The sequence below is a fragment of the Notolepis coatsorum genome, assembly GCF_963971535.1.
Source record: "Notolepis coatsorum genome assembly, chromosome: 12".
NCBI lineage: Eukaryota > Metazoa > Chordata > Actinopteri > Aulopiformes > Paralepididae > Notolepis > Notolepis coatsorum.
Window position 1 is genome coordinate 15446275 of NC_140176.1, and position 20133 is coordinate 15466407.

A 20133-nucleotide genomic window follows, 5' to 3' on the forward strand; every position below is an offset into this window, starting at 1 on the left:
ATAGCACTCCAGAGTAATGGAGGAAAATATGTTTTACATTTTTTATTTAGTGTGAACTGCCCCTTTAACACATTCCCGCCCAAGCACGGAGATCTCCGTGTTTCGAGTCCATGCGTTGTGGACAGAGGCATGGATAAATCCGTGGGAAGTTGTTATTGCTTTTATTCCATTTTAATAACCTATTCAAGGTCGCGCGAGCGGCCTACTCTATGAATTCGACAAGGTGCAATACCGGCCAGATCCTCTTAGGGGAGCTATCGCGATAATGCAGTGTGCCCTGTGGCTGAACGGATCAGTCTTTTTTTTTTCTTTCAATGGAGATTTCAGTAGCAGGATTCTGGATGTGCAGCATGTAGCTTGGATTACGTTTCGGATCGCAGATTTCACCATGCAATAAGGGGATTTATCATCAGCCAATGGACATATCGATCTACCAGATGGCGATCGATAACGAGGAAATGCTCGGGGGGATCAGCCCGGACCACGGTAAGATCTTTTTCACGTAAATTACAGCCCGATCGGGCATTGTTTTGATAGCCATCCAGGCGATCGGCCTATGTGGCTAGTTAGACAAACACGGTTATTGGTAATCAATAATAATAAACGACGTCCCCCGCCCCCCCCCTTTCATGCATACATGCTTTGGGAGCATGCCGATCATATGCAGTTTGAGTTATTTCTGTAGCATCTGTAAAACGGAAATGCCATTGGATATAACGTTAGCAGCTATTAGCCCTATATCTAGCCTTCCAGAAAATATACTAGTCCCAAATCCCGTATAACGCTTATATTCACGGCGCTATAAAATGAGAACCTATTGATGAATTTTTTTTTTCTTTAAGCCATTTTGAAGGGACGGTTTATGGACTCAATTGACAATGAGAATGGACAGATACCAATACTATAAAGTATAGATTTAGCTCTACAAACAGCCCCACGTTTGTTTTACATTCCCCGGTCCTCTTGACATTAATTAGACTCATCCCATGGCCCCGAATGTGTTAACATGGCCAAAATAAATTATAATAATAATTCATACATTTTCTTCTCAGTAACCCGAAGTCGCTGACAGTAGGCAGAAAAGAAAAAACAAAGAAACAAAAGAACCACAGCAGAAACAGGGAACAATATGAATACACAGGAACATAGAGCCACAGTAACAAACAACAAAAAATACAGGAGCCGGTAGGGGAGGGGAGGCAGAGAGGGGAGGGGAGGGGAGGGGGGGGCGACAGGTTGGAGGAGGGTGGTTATGGGTAGGGAAGGTTAAATGCTAGGGAGAACAGGTAGGTTTTGAGACAGGATTTGAAGGTGGAGAGTGAGGGAGAGTCTCTGATGGTCTGAGGGAGGGAGTTCCAGTAATGACTCGCAGTCTTACTAGTCCGACAAAACAAAACAGTCCAGCAATGAGGACCATGTAGACTAACCACTAAATATCCACTAAATGAGATGTTTATTGCAACAAAATCTCCTTTGAGCGTCTCTGGTTGGTTAGGAGGAGGAGCCTGGCAGGGGAACTTTAGAATGGAATATCTCTGCACCGCTGCTGCACGGGTCAATGAAACCCACGCAGTAGACCCTGAGTCAGAGTGGCCATGTTAAGAGTGCGTAGAAGAGAGAGGTGAGAGACCAAAGGGGGGATATTGATTGATTGATTGATTGATTGATTGATTGATTGATTGATTGATTGATTGATTGAAAACTGTATTAACAGATTGCAGAATGGGTACAATACAGTACGGCTCAATACACACAATTGTTAAGGGGATGCAGACCAGAGAAAGACTTTCGTCTTGTTTACATCAGGGTCCCCCATTTTCAATTCATCGTAACATTTATGACATACATACACGACATACAGATAAACAGTGCTGTTACATCCAAACATTTATGACATACCAGATATACAAATATACAGTACTGTTTAAGAGACCTAGCTCTTCCATTTCAAGTTGTTACCATTTCAAGTTTGAAGTCGTCTTTGCAGACCCCTAGGTCTTTGTAGAAGGCTAGGATGTGTTCTACCCCAAAATGCCCTGAGTGGGAGGGTAGTTTATTAACCAGTGTTGTGGCTATGTTTGTAAAGAAAATGTTTAAGTATTTGGCCACATCCAGCTTGTCTGTGATGAGAGTGTTTTCTGTCTTTATGTTTATGTTTGTAAATCTGGTTTTCAGTTTTTTGCCGCAGCCTAGTTGGTTGTTGAGTAATTTCCAAAGTTCACAGGGTTTGTTTTTGTTTTCCTCCGTTTTTTCATTGATGAAATTAGTTTTTTTTGCAGATTTGATCATTGTGTTTACATCAATAGACTTGGAAGAACAGCAGATGAGTCATGGAAAGAAGGGATAGATAGGAGGGGAGATGAGAGGAGGTGAGAGGAGAGGATTTGAGTGAGGGAAGAGGAGAGGAGAGTGGGGGAGAGGAGACGGGAGTGTGGGAGAGGAGAGTGGGGGAGTGGGGAGAGGAGAGGAGAGTGGGGGAGAGAAGAGGAGAGTGGGGGAGAGGAGAGTGGGGGAGAGGAAAGGAGAGTGGGGGGGAGGAGAGGAGAGTGGAGGAGAGGAGAGTGGGGGAGAGGAGAGGAGAGTGGGGGAGAGAAGAGGAGAGTGGGGGAGAGGAGAGTGGGGGAGAGGAAAGGAGAGTGGGGGGGAGGAGAGGAGAGTGGAGGAGAGGAGAGTGGGGGAGAGGAGAGGAGACGGGAGTGGGGGGGAGGAGAGGAGACAGGAGTGGGGGGGAGGAGAGGAGAGTGGCGGAGAGGAGAGAAGAGAGTGGGGGAGAGGAGAGTGGGGCAGAGGAGAGAAGAGGAGAGTGGGGGAGAGGAGAGGAGACGGGAGTGGGGGGGAGGAGACGGGAGTGGGGGGGAGGAGAGGAGAGTGGGGGGGAGGAGAGGAGAGTGGGGGAGAGGAGAGGAGAGTGGGGGAGAGGAGATGGGAGAGGAGAGTGGGGGAGAGGAGGGTAGAGTTGAGGAGGGGAGAGCGGGGTTCATAATAGAGGATGTGGTTTGAGGAACCCCCCCACCTCTCCTCACTGCTGGGCGAAACCAGAAACACACATGATCGCAACATCTACTTAGAAATGTGCACACACAGACACGCACACACACACACACACACAGACACACCATGATTGCAGCATGTCAGTATACTTACATGCGCACAGACACACACGCATTTACAAATGCATGCACAATACTGCACACCAAGGGGGCTATGCTACTGTACGAAACGTTGTGTACCGATTTCCAGTGTTGTAGTACTGGATACCGGTCTTGGTCTCGAGACTATATCGAAGGTCTCTGCCTTGTCTCGGTCTCGGACAAAGAGGACTCAGAATTTTATTTCAAGGCCAGGGCGAGACCACAACTGCAGTCTTTGAGCATTTAAGAATCAACAAAAGACAGCTGCATAACACCCTTCAGTCATATTTATGATGTTATTTTATTGTATGTTTGGTATAATTTATGGCTAAACACATTAGGCTGCCGCAGATCTCTGCTGCTGTCCAGGGACCTGATCAACATTCTAGTCCAAATGGAATGTTCCTATAGGCTGCCGCAGATCTCTGCTGCTGTCCAGGGTCCTGATCAACATTCTAGTCCAAATGGAATGTTCCTATAGGCTGCCGCAGATCTCTGCTGCTGTCCAGGGTCCTGAAACAACACATTCTAGTCCTCTCAAATGACCATTTCAAGGACGTTTTAGTTGACACTGGATTTTGGAACAGACTTACTGTAAAGGCAGATGTCTGTCGTAAAACAGATTATAAAATGGTAAATGGCACATGTATATACTGTAGCGCTTTTATCCAAAGTGCTTTACAACATTTGTTCTCACATTTGTACCCATTCACTCACACATTCACACACCGATGGCAGGGGTGACCATGCAAGGTGCCAACCTGCACATCAGGAGCAATTAGGGGGTTAAGTGTCTTGCTCAAGGACACTTCGACATGCTGCCTGGTAGTAGCGGGAATCGAACTGGGAACCTTCCGACTACCAGACGACCGATCTGCCTGCTGACCCACTGTTGCCTCCGTATGTGTCTAACCAAGGCACATAAAACAGCAATACTAGCTTCATCACGGCCCTCAGCATGATTTACAGCTGACTTAGGAGGGCAGACACACGTTTGCATAACATAAGCATTAGCTATAGGGAGATGTAGTGGTTACGCCATTGTTGTTTCCGGCCGGTCGACCTCGCTTGAAATCGCAATGTATTTCCCCATTGCCCATTTCTAAATCGTCTTGTTAAAAATAAAGCATGAACATTTGCACGGTGTACCTTTCTGTGCGTATTCATCCACAATCTATAGCTCAACATAGGGCTGGGCGATATGGCAAAAAAATCATATCGCGATAACGATATGATAATGTTATCATATCACTCGATATCGATAATTATCGAAATTGTTATAAGTTAAAAAAAAATTTAAAAAATTTAAACAACAGATGTATGTTTATTTTGCAGCAATTCTTTGTCGTTGCTGCCATCTTTAGTGTTACATCCCCTCACACTCCAGTTCTCAGGCTGCAGCTGGTTTAAAAGCTAAAGTAAACCGGCTTCTCTGCTGGCTGTGGCTCCAGGGGAATTGAACAGTTCTGGCTCTGCTAGTTTCTTTTCTATCTTTTGGCGCTTTTTTGGTGGACAAACCACCGCACATGTGCACCGTGACTCGTGACTGGAGACTAGCTCTGCTAGCACACATAGCCTACTGTGTACAGACAGTTTCAAACTGTATTTTAAATTAGAAAGCAAACAAAATAAATGGACAAGAGAAAAATAAATCTCAATTTGGTCAGTATTGTCATTTGGACAAGCAAAGCCATTACTTTAAGTTGCAGGCAAGAAAGACAAGTCTGTCCACTGTCTCTGGTTTTAAAACTGCCCTGTTGCAGGTCACAAAAAAAATAAAATCGATATCGATTATTAAAATATATCGCGATATTTATCATTATCGTTATATCGCCCAGCCCTAGCTCAACATGAACATATTCGCAATTAATCATAAAATAATTACATCACATTTTATTTCAACCAAAAATGCTTAAACAATAATGGTCTTCATCACATGACATCATCTGTATGCAATATATAAATGTGAATGTAATCTTTGAATAAAAAACGTTGTTTAAAAAAGAAAATAATAATAATGTTCTTCATCGATAGAGTCCTTTCTCAGCGCAAGCCATGCTGTTCCTCACACTAGCTCTGGATGGTTAGCCTGGAAACCAACGCAGACTCAACAGGTTCGATCTCTGTACAAGCTGACTGAGCCTCACTAAGATGTACTTTGTGTCCACCGTGGAGTCGACCTCTGTGAGCCTCGGTCAGGTTGTACTTTGTGGCTAACTGTCCGGAGCTAGTATGAGGAACAGCATGGACTGCACTTTTTACAGTCTTATTGTTGTCTCACTGTTCTGTCCTGTCTTGCACTTTACTTATAATTATTTATTTACTGTTGTATTGTTCTTAAATGTGAAAAAAGCATGCACTGTAAACGTCGAATCACGTTCCATTTGTACTGCAATATGGTGAATAAAGTCATCTGAATCTGAATCTGAGAAATTACTCTACCAATTACGATCATCATTGGTAAGTAAGAAATGGGGCTAAGGGTCCAAACGATACTAGCCCTTTTTCAATAATTCCTGCAGGTTTCTGGCTTTCTCAGATTATAATATCTCTGTTTGATTGATTGAAATTTGTTGTTGACATTTAAAAGTCTTCTTCAGCTTCAGATGTGCCTGTGTATTTCTTTAATGTAATGTGTGTGCGTGTGTGTGTGTGTGTGTGTGTGTGTGTGTGTGTGTGTGTGTGTGTGTGTGTGTGTGTGTGTGTGTGTGTGTGTGTGTGTGTGTGTGTGTGTGTGTGTGTGTGTGTGTGTGTGTGTGTGTGTGTGTGTGTGCGTGCGTGCGTGCGTGCGTGCGTGCGTGCGTGCGTGCGTGCGTGCGTGCGTGCGTGCGTGCGTGCGTGCGTGTGGCGTCACGGTGGCCATCTGAACGACTCCCCTTCCACCCTCCCTCTCCAGTGCCGTTCAACAAGAAGAGACATATCCCGAGACTAAGGGCCCAGCGACATTGATCTGTTGTGTCTGTTTGTCTATGTCTGTTTTCAATAACGTCTCGACGATGTCTCCGTTTGTTGGGCAGGGCTACGATGAGTCCGTCTCTGCCAGATCTGTGTCCATTTTGACGGGCGGAAAAAGTTCAGAGCGGATGAACTTGATGAAATGATGGATCCATCACCGTCCAACTGGCAAAGCTGTTGTTTCTGCAAACGTATGATTACGTTAGGTTGTAATTCAAATACTGTAATAACAGGCAGTAATACTTTCCGTCTGTTTTTTCCTCCCATGTTGTGATGGGTCAATGTAACTAGGCCCTGATTCATTGCTAGTAACTATGATACCATTGTGCAAATTGGGCAATTTGAAGCTGTATTGACTCCACCCGACGGTCACCCGGTCAGAGGGGAATTCCACTACAAAACACTTGGCTCATTTGGTAGAAGATGATTCAACCATACAAATATGGCTATGTGGCGGGACCAGTCGTCTTCCTTGTGGAAGCCCCCTAGCTTTGGCTGATAGAGGCTAGTTTGGCCTCTATTGGTTGAGTTAGTATGAATATATGTGGTGGAGTTGACCTCTATCACTTGAGTTAGTATGAATATATGTGGTGGAGTTAGCCTCTATCGGTTGAGTTAGTATCAAGTTTATTTAATAGTTGTCATACAGAAGTACAGAATACTTTTATACAAAATGCTTCTTACTGTTACGCTCCAGAGACTGTGCTAGACAAGATAAGTATGAAATAAAATAGTATAGCATGTAAAATAGAAGTAAAAATAGAGGTCACAGTGTTCAGTATAGACATATGTACAATGTTCGATGCAGAATAGAAGTAACTGAGTTACCATACTATATACAATATACTATGCAATGTACTAATATACAATACTATATAGTGCAAAGCAGAAATGGGATGAGGTACAATTTAGGTACAATTTACAGTAAGGTGTACGAGTTGTAGTGCAAATCCTTTACCAATAAATATAAAGTGTGTTTAGGTGATCTAAAGTGTGGAGAGTGGGTGCTGCAGTGTGTTGTTTGTTTAAAGTGAGTGTATGCATGTGAATGAATGTTGGTGGTAGTCGGAGGGGCCGTAGGCGTTGATTATTCGCCACGCTTCCGTGAGTCTGCCTCAGGGCAGCTCTGGCTGCAATTGTAGCTTACCACCACCGGTATGACTGTGTATGAGCGAATAATGGACTCTGTGAAGCGCTCTGAGTCAGAGCAACAGTCAGTCAGAGAAGAGCGCTATATAAATCCAATCCATTATTATTATTGCTGTGTGCATTTGATGGTTGTTGCATAGTGTTTATTGTTCGTTGAGCAGCCTGATGGCCTGGGGATAGAAGCTTCTTCTGAGTCTTTCTGTGCGCGCCTTGAGACTCCGGTATCGCTTGCCTGACCTGTAAACAATATAATTAACTCTGAATATAATAATGAGGAAAAATAAACAGGGTAGGGTAGTGCACCTTGTTGTGTTGTGTATCCTGTTTATTTTTCGTCATTATTATATTCAGAGTTAATTATATTGTTTACACTGTCTTTCTTCTAATATAACCCTGCCCATTCCCAAATCATATTCAGAAAGTATCACAGAGACTTATATTGACAGCGGAATTAGTTATTATTAGTAAGACACAACATTTCCGTAGTAATTGACCACCAGACTCTTTCTCTTAAGGCATTAACTGGGTTAATTAATATAAATGTTATATTGTAACTGTCTAGTTACACATTGGTTCCGAAACATGTATGTTCCAGGCTGCAATTTTGAATCTGAGAGAGCTCTGGTCAGCGAAGCCGTCGCCGTTCGCGAATCGCGACCTCCATGTTTTGGGGCTATTCATCAGAAAACTCTGATCCCGATTCGGCTCCCATCCGTCGGGCAAGAACTGGCGGTTTTCAGCCTCTCTCTCTGGAGCTTAACGGAGTTTCGAGTTTGGGATTCACCGTGTTGAATGGGGCGTCTGAACTAAGCAAGGACCTCATGCGCATGCGCGGCAAAGAATGCGGAAGCGCCCTTGCACTCTTCCGCTGTCATTAAGCAACACGCATCCAGGTTGATGGGGAGGGAGGAACAGATGTAGCCCTTCACTAGCTTCTCAAAGCACTTCATGGCTATGGAGGTGAGAGCTACAGGGCGGTAGTCGTTGAGGCAAGCGGGTGTAGATTGTTTGGGTACAGGGATGATGGTGGACTTCTTCAGACAGGTGGGGATGACAGCCTGTTCTAAGGACAGGTTAAAGATGTCAGTGAATACCGGGGCCAGTTGGTCGGCACAGACTTTTAGGACGCGGCCGGGGATGCCGTCCGGTCCTGCTGCCTTCCTGATATTCACTTTCTTAAAGGTCCTCCTCACCTCATGTTCTGTTATTCTGAACACTGAATCTGAATCTCCCTCAGCAGACCCCCCCCTCCCCATTGCCGTGGCGTGTAGGCTGGTGTTGTTATTCACAGCCTCAAACCTCGCATAGAAGGTATTGAGATCATTTGCTAAGGAGATGTCACTGTTCAGTTTGAGGGAGGTGCCTTTGTAATCTGTCATCGTTCTGAGGCCCTGCCACATACCTCTAGAGTCAGCCTGTTCAAACTGAAGTTCAACTTTATCCCTATAACGCCGTTTTGCCTCTATTACTGCTCTCCTGACATTGTATCTCGCCGTCTTGTGTTCATTCATGTTGCCTGTCACAAGCCCGGTGTTGTAGGCTGAGGTGTGCACTTTCAGAGCCTCACGGACAGATTTATCTACCCAGGGCTTTTGATTTGGGTAGATTCTAATTGTGGTAGAGGGGATTGTTTCTTCTACCAGAGTACAGACAAAGTTAGGTTAGGTTAGGTTAGGTTTACTTTATTTGTTCAAGGGGGACAGTGTACATTAATAAAACATTTTACAATGAAAATGCACCCAATTTTAGCCAAAAGGCTAATTTCCATTGGTAGTCCCCCTGCCAGAAGGTACAGGCTAAAATCCTGTGTAAAAAAAGGGTTAGCAATAAAAACAGAATAAAATCAAGATAAATACATTAGAATAAAAACACAACAAAAGCACATAGACATAGTAGGGATACAGGTCACAATACAGTCATGGACACAAGGACAGAGCACATCATGACATATTAAGAGACCCAGACATAGACAGACGCACCATATCCATATCCACACACACATATACACATACAGACACCTCAGTGTTGACAGCAACAGTCAAGCACTGTTTCAGTGTATTCGTTAATATTGGCTGTGTTGTCACGGAATACATTCCAGTCTGTGCATTCCAGCGCAGCCTGAAGCGTCTCCTCTGACGTCACAGTCCAACGCTTAACCTCTCGCGATACTACCGGCATTCGCTTAAGACTCTGTCTATATTTTGGCAAAAGAAAGATGGCGGCGTGATCGGACTTACCTAATGGACTAAGAGCCTGTGACTTGTACCCATTCTTAAATTGCGAGTATACATGGTCTGACTATATGTTGTGGAGTTGGCCTCTATCAGTTGCGTTAGTATGACTATATGTGGTGGAGTTAGCCTCTATCAGTTGAGTTAGTATGAATATATGTGGTGGAGTTAGCCTCTAGACTACGGACGTTCGGGGACAGAGCTTTCAGTGTGGCAGCTCCCACCCTCTGGAACTCCCTCCCCGCAGAACTCCGCACCGCCCCAACTCTGGACTCATTTAAAAAACTGCTCAAAACCCACCTCTTCAACTTGGCCTTCAACCCCTAACTTTCTCACTTTATATGTATATGTATATGGTGTGTCTGTCCACTATGTTTGTTAATTTGTCATCTCCCCCCCCCCCCCCCCCCCCCCCCCTATGTAAAGCGACCTTGGGTCCTCTGAAAGGCGCTATATAAAACGAAGTTATTATTATTATTATTATTATTCTATTGGTTGAGTTAGTATGACTATATGTAGTGGAGTTGACCTCTATCAGTTGCGTTAGTATGACTATATGTAGTGGAGTTGGCCTCCAACAGTTGAGCTAGTATGAATATATGTAGTAGAGTATCCCTTTAATCGAGGCAGAGAAAACAAAACTACAGTATCAGCTGCCTCTAGCCAATTGGCACCTATACTGCCTATGTCATTGATCGCCACTGTGTGTGTGGGTGGGTGTGTGTGGGTGGGTGTGTGTGTGTGTGTGTGTGTGTGTGTGTACGTGTGTGTGTGTGTGTGTGTGTGTGTGTGTGTGTGTGTGTGTGTGTGTGTGTGTGTGTGTGCACGTGCGTGCGTGTGTGTGTGCGTGTGTGTGTGTAGACTGGTGCATGTATGCATTTGAATTTCCATGTGTGTGCATCTGTCCCCCAAATGTCTTTATGTAATACATGTTTGAATCGGAGCCACACTGGAATCAAAGCAGCCAGCCAGACAGAAATGAGAACAGTGGATATCGCTTATCAAACAAGACAACGGTTTGGCAGGAACCTTAAAGATATACAGTCATCACACACATTGCCTGCAAAACCTAGAATGCTGTGAACCTATAATAATATGTGACATGTTAAAGATGACATATGCAACTTATAATCAAAATTAGGTTGAATTCTACCAGTAGGATAATGTGAGAGCTTGTCAGTAAAAAAGTTAAACTAAACCAAAAAAAAAAACAGCAGATGAAAAATGAACGGCAACGGTATATGTTATATACTTTTTTTCAATAGTGTTTCAATGTAGACTACTATTCTAAGACATGTACCACAAGACTGTGCGTGTTTCAGTGTTAAAAAAGACATCATATATTATTTTGACCACAATCGCAGACATGGTCGCCAGCAGTCTGAGCAGGTTGGTTCTGATCTCAGTAAATACCTCACCTATGAACACAAAATTGCTGTGATAGGTCGATGATTTTTGCCAAAAAGATTTGTGCAGATGTGTGCCATGTTACAGGCTGTATTTTGCTGTGGGATGATGGGTTCCCAGGGGTCTGGATGGCTAGACTCCGCACATGGGATAACAGCTGTGTGTCTCTGGGAAATATGCTAAGTAATCTATGTTTTATTCATAATTCTATGCAGACCTCTCAATGCCAAGAAACGTTTCAAACTGTTATCATATTGCAAAATGTCATAAAGTTGCTCCATAGTGAAGTATATGAGCTTTTGAACCAGCAGGGGGCAGAGCCACGTGGAATGTCACTTCTGTGGTCTATTATAAAGAATTTGTGACAGAATCTGGATAAGAGAATACCATTTTGAATTAAGTCATGACAGACGTTTTAAAAGGAATTCCCCCAGCAAACCTCTTAGTTACAGTACATCAATATTGTGCTGTTTGAACAGTTTCATGTTTGCTTGTTCTAATCAGGAAATGCCCATGTGAAATGCATATTATAAATTGAGAAGGATTCTAGTTATCACCTTTTTTTTTAAGGAAATCTCTTAGTTACAACAAGATTGTTTAACCCCTGCAGCTTACCCCACATTTTGCATAAAACGCCTGACGATTGCATACCCAAAGTAATTTGCGATTTATTATACTTTATACTTATAGCATTAGCATGAGTCTGGTCTTTTTTGAAAGGTAACATTCTGAAGTTTCTTACACAATAAAAATAAAAATCACTTTGAGTGCTAATGTATTCGAGAAACAGAGGTTAGAACACACTGAAATCAAATATTTGCTCCTTACTTTTGTGTTGACTTGTTGCCAGATGCCTGTTTTTGGGCTCCAGGTGAGAGGTAGGAGCTGGAAAACATAATGGTTCCATAGCCTAAAAAATGCAGCCTGGAGCCGACAGAAGAGCGCAAAGTGCCGCGGAGTGCCGCGCAAGTGCAAAACGTCCCACCGGAGGGACGCCGAACGTTAAGAGCTAAGCAGTGTTGTGTTTAAAAAGGTGTTTAGAATGTTCAATTCAATTAAAAACACGTTATTAGTCCCGCAAGGGGCAATTTAGAGCATGATACGGCAAACAGCTGCATTTCTACACATTCAAGACAAAACAAGACAAAACAGGGACAAGAGACAGACATGACACGTCAAAGCACAAGAGACATGACATTGCCAGAACAGGAGCCCTACTGTACATTGTCCAATAAATAAATAGCAAGCAACGAGATGGCTGGTCTAAAGTATAGGGGCAGAACGCACACAGTCTTAGGAGAAGGAGAGAATCCAAACCAGGATTTTCTTCTTTTTCTTTTTTCTTTTGACTTCCGCTACAACTGAAATAGGAATACTCGTGTCGATTTAAGAGACCATTTTTACGACCGGAGGAAGTGGAATTGGATGTGGTGCATACATTATCAACTTAGTGCCCCGTTATGGTTCATAAACTGAGACGGTTCCAGTGGTTCCGTGAGTGGTGAGTGCGTGAGCACAGTGCACAACTGTCAGACAGCGGTTCCAAAGTTGAGGTAAGTTCCAGCGAGGCGTCTTGCTCCATGGCAGGAATTAAATATAGCCCTATCCTACAGTAATAACACATTTTCATAGTAAGTGTATAGCTGACGTTACCCAGATGGGTAGGGCTTTGCCCGCTGGCGCGGGTGTAGGCATCTCTCTGAGTGGCCTTCTAAGTGTGGTGTGTTTTGGAAGCCCTGTGAATCTCCAAACATCTCTACTCCCTTCTTCAGGGTTTAGATACACGACGTTGGCCATTGGGGAATATTTGCATGTTTTGTGGTTGAGATATTTTCATGAAATATTTGCATCTTTTGCAGTCGACGTGAGTTTTAGGCTGTATTTTCATGGGATTATGCCTGTTTTGTATAAGTGTGTGCGTGCGTGTGTGCGTGTGTGTGCAGGTGTGTACATGTGATTGTGTACGATTGACCGTATAGCCCACTAAACTCACTGGATGCATTCATAAATGCTCTCTCTCTCTCACACGCACACAGACAGTTGGACTTTCATAAATGCTCTGTCTCTCTCTCACATGCACACAGACAGTTGGACTTTCATAAATGCTCTCTCACACACACAGACAGTTGGACTTTCATAAATGCTCTCTCACACACACAGACAGTTGGACTTTCATAAATGCTCTGTCTCTCTCTCACACGGACAGTTGGATTTTCATAAATGCTCTGTCTCTCTCTCACACGCACACCGATAGTTGAACTTTCATAAATGCTCTTTCTCTCTCTCACACGCACACAGACAGTTGGACTTTCATAAATGCTCTGTCTCTCTCTCTCACGGACAGTTGGACTTTCATAAATGCTCTGTCTCTCTCTCACACGCACACGGACAGTTGGACTTTCATAAATGCTCTGTCTCTCTCTCACACGGACAGTTGGACGTTCATAAATGCTCTGTCTCTCTCTCACACACACGTGGACAGTTGGACTTTCGAGAGGTCAGTAGTGTTACTCACAACAAGGCAGGCACGCTTTATAAACCACTAAAACTGCAAGCAAGAGAGGCTCACCTATTCCATCACACTTCCTACCGATATAAAACAGCATATTTTTGCCTGCAATATATATTATATTATATAGCTGACTATATTATTATATAGCTGACGTTTTCTCTTTTATGACGAGGTATAAAACCATTCCATAAGGGGTGGATTTCATTGGAAAATGATTGACGGGACACTGGAATATTAGGCTACTCCAAGTCGGGATGTTTTTACAATATAGGTATTAAACCGCAATGTAAAGAACTGCTGGCAGCGCAGCGATTTGGATATGATATTGTACAACTTCCAGGAGCGTTACACCAGCACACAGAAGAAATGCTCCATAATTCTGTTCTATGTATAATAGCACAGTTGGGTATATTTATTATATACAGTAGGGGTAATACGGTAACCAGGTTCTCAGACATTCCAGGGAGTAGGTGTGTAGATGGGTAGTAGGACAAGCGGGGGGTCGTAGATGGAACCAGGTTCTCAGACATTCCAGGGAGTAGGCGAGGAGAAGGTAGTAGGACAAGCGGGGGGTCGTAGATGGAACCAGGTTCTCAGACATTCCAGGGAGTAGGCGAGGAGAAGGTAGTAGGAGGACAAGCGGGGGGTCGTAGATGGAACCAGGTTCTCAGACAGTCCAGGGAGTAGGCGAGGAGAAGGTAGTAGGACAAGCGGGGGGTCGTAGATGGAACCAGGTTCTCAGACAGTCCAGGGAGTAGGCGAGGAGAAGGTAGAAGGACAAGCGGGGGGTCGTAGATGGAACCAGGTTCTCAGACATTCCAGGGAGTAGGCGAGGAGAAGGTAGTAGGACAAGCGGGGGGTCGTAGATGGAACCAGGTTCTCAGACATTCCAGGGAGTAGGCGAGGAGAAGGTAGAAGGACAAGCGGGGGGTCGTAGATGGAACCAGGTTCTCAGACATTCCAGGGAGTAGGCGAGGAGAAGGTAGTAGGACAAAAGGGGGGTCGTAGATGGAACCAGGTTCTCAGACATTCCAGGGAGTAGGCGAGGAGAAGGTAGTAGGACAAGCGGGGGGTCGTAGATGGAACCGGGTTCTCAGACAGTCCAGGAGGTAAACGAGGAGAAGAGTAGTCAGGCAGGCGAAGGTCATACACAGGATCCAGAACACGAGGACAGGGAGAAGAGCCAGGTAGAGGACTGTGGGCAAGGAGGACAAGCCAGGGTTAGACCAGGCAAAACAGGGTAAGGGAATAATACAAGGACGAGGGCTAAATAATATGACAGACTGGTATACTAGAAGTTACAATCTGGCAGCAGGATGACATCTGAGCCAGGTCTAAATAGGTGGAGCAATCCGCAGGCATATGTTGATTAGCTGCTCCTCTGGCTTCTACACACCTGAACCCAATGCCTGTAATTTAGGGAAGAGAGAGAGAGAGTAGACATAGAGAGAGAGAGTAGAGATAGAGCGAGGGGGGAACCAAGGGGGGTACAGGGGATGGGAAGCTTGGAGGTGCATGATACCCTCCCCCTCAACAGATGTCACCTGCATGGCGTACATCCCGGGAGAGGTCAGGATGAGACCGCAATCAGGGAAGGGTCCAGGATATGGCCGCAGGGAATCCAACGTCTCTCCTGCGGGCCGTAACCCTCCCAGTCCACCAAGTACTGGAGGCCGCACCCACGGCGACGCACGTCCACCAGGCGACGCACCGTGTAGGCCGGGTGATCGTCAATCATCTGGGGGGGAGGAGGAGAGAGAGAGAGAGAGAGAGAGAGAGAGAGAGAGAGAGAGAGAGAGAGAGAGAGATAGAGAGAGAGAGAGAGAGAGAGAGAGAGAGAGAGAGACAGGCAGGAGTAGACAGGCAGGGATTGGAGGTGCATGACAACTACTACTATTACTACCACTACTACTACTACTACTACTACTACTACTACTACTACTACTACTACTACTACTACTACTACTACTACTACTACTACTACCACTACTACTACTACTACCATGGCCGCCTAGTTATAGTTGAAAGTGGGGGTGCAATCTTTTTATTTATTTATTTTTTTATTATAATTTTTCTTTTCTTTTTTTTTTTGACATGCAAGGGGCAGATATTTTTTTCATTTAATGAACCTGTACGTGCAATTTCCTGCAATATAGAGCCTTCAATCTTGACCAATAAAGCTGCTCTTTTCACTATAAAACTCAGTTTATATTGCAGTATGATAGCCAATTACTATAATAATAATAATATATTAATATATATATATTTATATACTGTATATATACTGTATATATTTTTTTGCTCTTTTATTTTTATTAAATCAATCTCCTTTCAAATAGGCCAAGTTTTTAATAAGAAAGAGAGAAAAAATACCAACAAGGAACAATAACAGGGTCTGCTGTAAATATAGCCTATTTTGTGTCTTAATTTGTTATGTTATCCTACACTTTAAGCTGTCTGATATTTCCATTACCTGTAACTCTTGGGTCTCTTTCTCTCCTTCTCTGCCTCCTCCCTGAGTCTGCACAGTCACCATATCATTCTACATTAAGGAGAGCAATACACTTATGAATACACTGAACCGGTTTGAATACACAATCTTTATGCTACTCTGTAAAGAAAGGGAGAGAGGGGGGGATATATAATCCAAGTATTTGTGTCTTAATTTGTTATGTTATCCTACACTTTAAGCTGACTGTCTGATATTTCCACTACCTGTAACTCTTTGGTCTCTTTCTCTCCTTCCTGAGTCTGTACAGTCACCATATCATTCTACATTAAGGAGAGCAATACACTTATGAATACACTGAACATCATTATGAAACATTTCTATTGCACCCTTACTTACAATTCATTATGAATTGAAAATGGGGAACCCTGATGTAAACAAGACGAAAGTCTTTCTCTGGTCTGCATCCCCTTAACAATTGTGTGTATTGAGCCGTACTGTACTGTACCCATTCTGCAATCTGTTATTGATTGATTAAAAATGTTATTAACATATTGCAGAATGGGTACAATATAGTACGGCTCAATACACACAATTGTTAAGGGATTGCAGACCAGAGAAAGACTTTTGTTTTGTTTACATCAGGGTCCCCCATTTACAATTCATAATGAATTGTAAGTAAAGGTGCAATTATCACCGTGCAATCCATTATTTGTGGAGCCCGCCCTTTAAGTCTTTGAGCTATTAGGCTACTAGGGTTCTTACTTTGCGTTTTGGTGTACTGAAAAATGCTCCGATGTCTGTATTCTTTCTTTTTTCTGCCATGTTACCTGGTTGGCTGGACACACACACACATTTTCATTTCAGGTATTGTACCTTAAGATAATTGAACATCTTGATTTACCGTAAATCCTCAAATATAGGACGGGTCTTCTATTTACCTCAGCTGCAAAGAGCACCAGGCCTTTATTAGAGTGGCTTATATAAGAGGCAGGCCTTAATTTCTAAAAATGACACTCATGGACATAATCCCTTCATTTTCAGACTTTTATTGCATTATTATTATTATTATTAATAATAATATAATTAATAAAGGCCCACGGGCCGCGGCCGTCGTTAATCCGGCCCTGCTCGCGAATGTTCAAATTTGCAAACGAAGTCAACGTTATCCAGCTGACGACACCACATATCTAGATATATGACAACGTTAGCTAGCGGCTAGCACTAAAGCTAAAGCCAACCAGAGGGAAACTTTGTTATTATTATTATTATTATTATTATTGGTATGACCAGATGGCATTTCGGGATGTGAAACACTTTTAGGGTGTGTTCACATCTGAAAGTCCAGGGATAGTCCGGACTTTCTAATTTGTTTACAAATTAGATCCGCACCAAATGTGAAAATGATACATTGTTTAATTTTGGTCTGCGTTCACACTACCCTGTTTGGTGCGGATCTAATTTGTAAACAAAGGACATGCTGTCGCATCTATTGGACTAGTCTATAGCACTCACACACGTAATCAGTTGCCGGCAGCGTAATGAGAGAGATACTATTATGAGCACGGGCCGGCGCTAGTCGACTAGAGAGGAGAGGAGAGGAGAGGAGGGGAGGGGGGAGAGGGAGAGAGGGAGAGAGAGAGAAAGAGAGAGAGAGAGAGAGAGAGAGAGAGAGAGAGAGAGAGAGAGAGAGAGAGAGAGACCTTTCCTTCCTGCGTAAGCTTTTTTTTCTTCTTTATCTGAGAGAATGTCCGCGAATGTCCTCCTCACGCAGGAGAAAGTTTGGGGGTCCGCGCGCGGCGCGAGTCTAGAGTAGAGAGAGAGAGAGGAAGAGAGAGACTGCGTCTAGAGAGGAGAGAGAGAGAGGGAGGAAGAGAGAGACTGTCCGCGTGCGGCGCCAGTCTAGAGAGGAGTAGGCTACTTTGCTTCCTGGATTAGGTACTATAGTTCGATTGAAACGAACCGAGTCCCAACTTTTCAAGAGGACCATGGTTCGGTTGTTTGGTCCTCATTATAGTTCGGTTTGCGTTCATACCTGTACAAACCAAACGGACTATCGATCTAAAGGGACCATGGTCCACTTAAAGGGACCATGGTCCACTTAAAGTGGACCAAACAGAGTAGGTGTGAACGCGCCCTTATTGTATTGCGTGGTAGAACCTCTACCACTCAATAGTAAACGACATGTCTAACATAAATAATCTTAACAATCATAAACAACTTACTGGAAAATCCTGCCTGCCACCAAATGACACACTTCTGTGGCCTTTGATATTTACACTCAGCCTACCTGCAGCGCCAGCGCCGTGCGCCACTGTCTGCTCTGCTGGGGTTTGGACTTGGAGAGGCACTGGATCAAACCATATGGGGGAGCAGGGGGGGGGGTCGCAATCTTTGGAAACTTAAAAACTTGCTATTAAGTGTCATTGCGTATTATTAATTTGATTGAAATTACGTAGTTATGGTTAGATTTATATATGGGAGGGGGGGGGGGTATATCATATTTTTCATATGATCAAAAAGTGGGGGAGCAAAATCAGACGTTTGCCCCCCCCATGTTCAATAGTCGTAGAGCAGCTGCTTCGCATGCTCTATTGCGCAGGCGTCTATGACTACTACTACTACTACTACTACTAATGCCACCACTATTACTACTACTACTACTACTACTACTACTACTACTACTACTACTACTACTACTACTACTACTACTACTGCTGCTACCACTAGTGCTATTACTATTACCACTGTTGCTAATTATACTACTACTACTACTATTACTATTACTATTACTACTACTACTACTACTACTACTACTACTACTACTACTACTACTACTACTACTAAAAAGCTCTGTTGTTGCTTTTGGAAAATCTTGCCTCATGACTTGTCTTGTTTGTTTGTTTGTGTTTGTTTTGCTTGTCTACAGGCCCTGCCGTGCGATACAGCAGCTTCCAGCCCAGCAAGCCGACGCCGCCTCCTGTGACCGGCCAACACACTGTCCAGGTGCTGAGAGACACCTTGTCCTACAGTGATGATGACATCAAAGCGCTGCTGGAGTCAGGAGCAGTGGTCCAGAATGAAGTCTACTGACCACACAAAGAGCAAATAGAGAATTCATCAAAGAATTTGAATGTGTAAAGGGGAAAGAAAAAATTATCATTACAAAGCATTTTTGTTCTATTAGAAATGCACTTGACTGAAACTAGGCAGATTAAATAGAGAATCCACAAAACAAGTAATATCAAATCAATTTAATCAATAGTCACAAAACCCTTGGGTTGTTCCATACTTCAGATGGCGAAAGAGTAAATGTAGGCACATGAAGAGAAGGAAATGTTCAGAATGGAACTGAACCTTAAGGTAAATGTTAAGAATGGAACTGAACCTTGGTAAATGTCTGAAGGGAACTGAACCTTGGTAAATGTTCAGAATGGAACTGAACCTTGGTAAATGTCTGAAGGGAACTGAACCTTGGTAAATGTTCAGAATGGAACTGAACCTTGGTAAATGTCTGAAGGGAACTGAACCTTGGTAAATGTCTGAAGGGAACTGAACCTTGGTAAATGTCTGAAGGGAACTGAGGGGGAGGAGCTGTTCCTGAACCTGCTTGACTTGGAATGGAGATTCCTATAGAGCAGTGGTTCAGAACCTTTTTTGGGCCACCACCCCTTTATCTAATGTCCAGGTCCCCCCTTAACCCCCACAGACCGAATGGGAATACGATTTTCGGCTCTCAATGTTGATTCTAATGATTGTTTTTTGTTTAATCATGGGTATCTTTGAAGTACTGTATACCTGTATGTCATGTATGTCAGAAATGTCATGATATATATCTGTATGTTGCGTATGCCATTAATGTCATTATGAATTGAAAATAGGGGACCCTGATGTAAACAAGACAAAAGTCTTTCTCTGGTCTGCATCCCCTTAACAATTGTGTGTATTGAGCCGTACTGTATTGTACCCATTCTGCAATCTGTTAATAAAGTTTTCAATCAATCAATTCTCAGCCATTCATGTTTCTATTTGCTGTTATTTGCAGTTTGTTGGGTCAGTTAGCTGTGTGAGGCCATCGATTGCTAAATTACAACATCACTCTTAGCAAAAAAAATCTGTTAATGTTTATTTAAATTTTTTAAAGCACATTTACAGTCAATGGGTCCTGTTGTTCAGCCGCACAATGCTATTGGATAATAAATGTGTTTATAGGTCCCACCCTCTCGCCTCTGAAGTTGCTGATGTCTTTTTTATTTGGGCTTCACTGTCGGTGTTTCGTATCAAAGGAAGGCTTCTAAC

The 20133-nt window shown here is 43.5% G+C and overlaps 1 protein-coding gene across 1 annotated transcript in view; it reads left to right on the forward strand.

The window, feature by feature from the left end:
• adarb2 (adenosine deaminase RNA specific B2 (inactive)) overlaps positions 1 to 19927 on the forward strand; it is a gene marked incomplete at its 5' end in the record, with an annotated part of 512623 nt that extends 492696 nt beyond the window's left edge. Inside the window, one exon of the mRNA XM_084325586.1 lies at positions 18764 to 19927. Within this exon, the coding sequence (XP_084181712.1) occupies positions 18764 to 18927 (164 nt within the window). The 3' untranslated portion in view covers positions 18928 to 19927. The remainder of the gene's footprint in view (positions 1 to 18763) is intronic.
• Between the last annotated feature and the right edge of the window lie 206 nt (positions 19928 to 20133).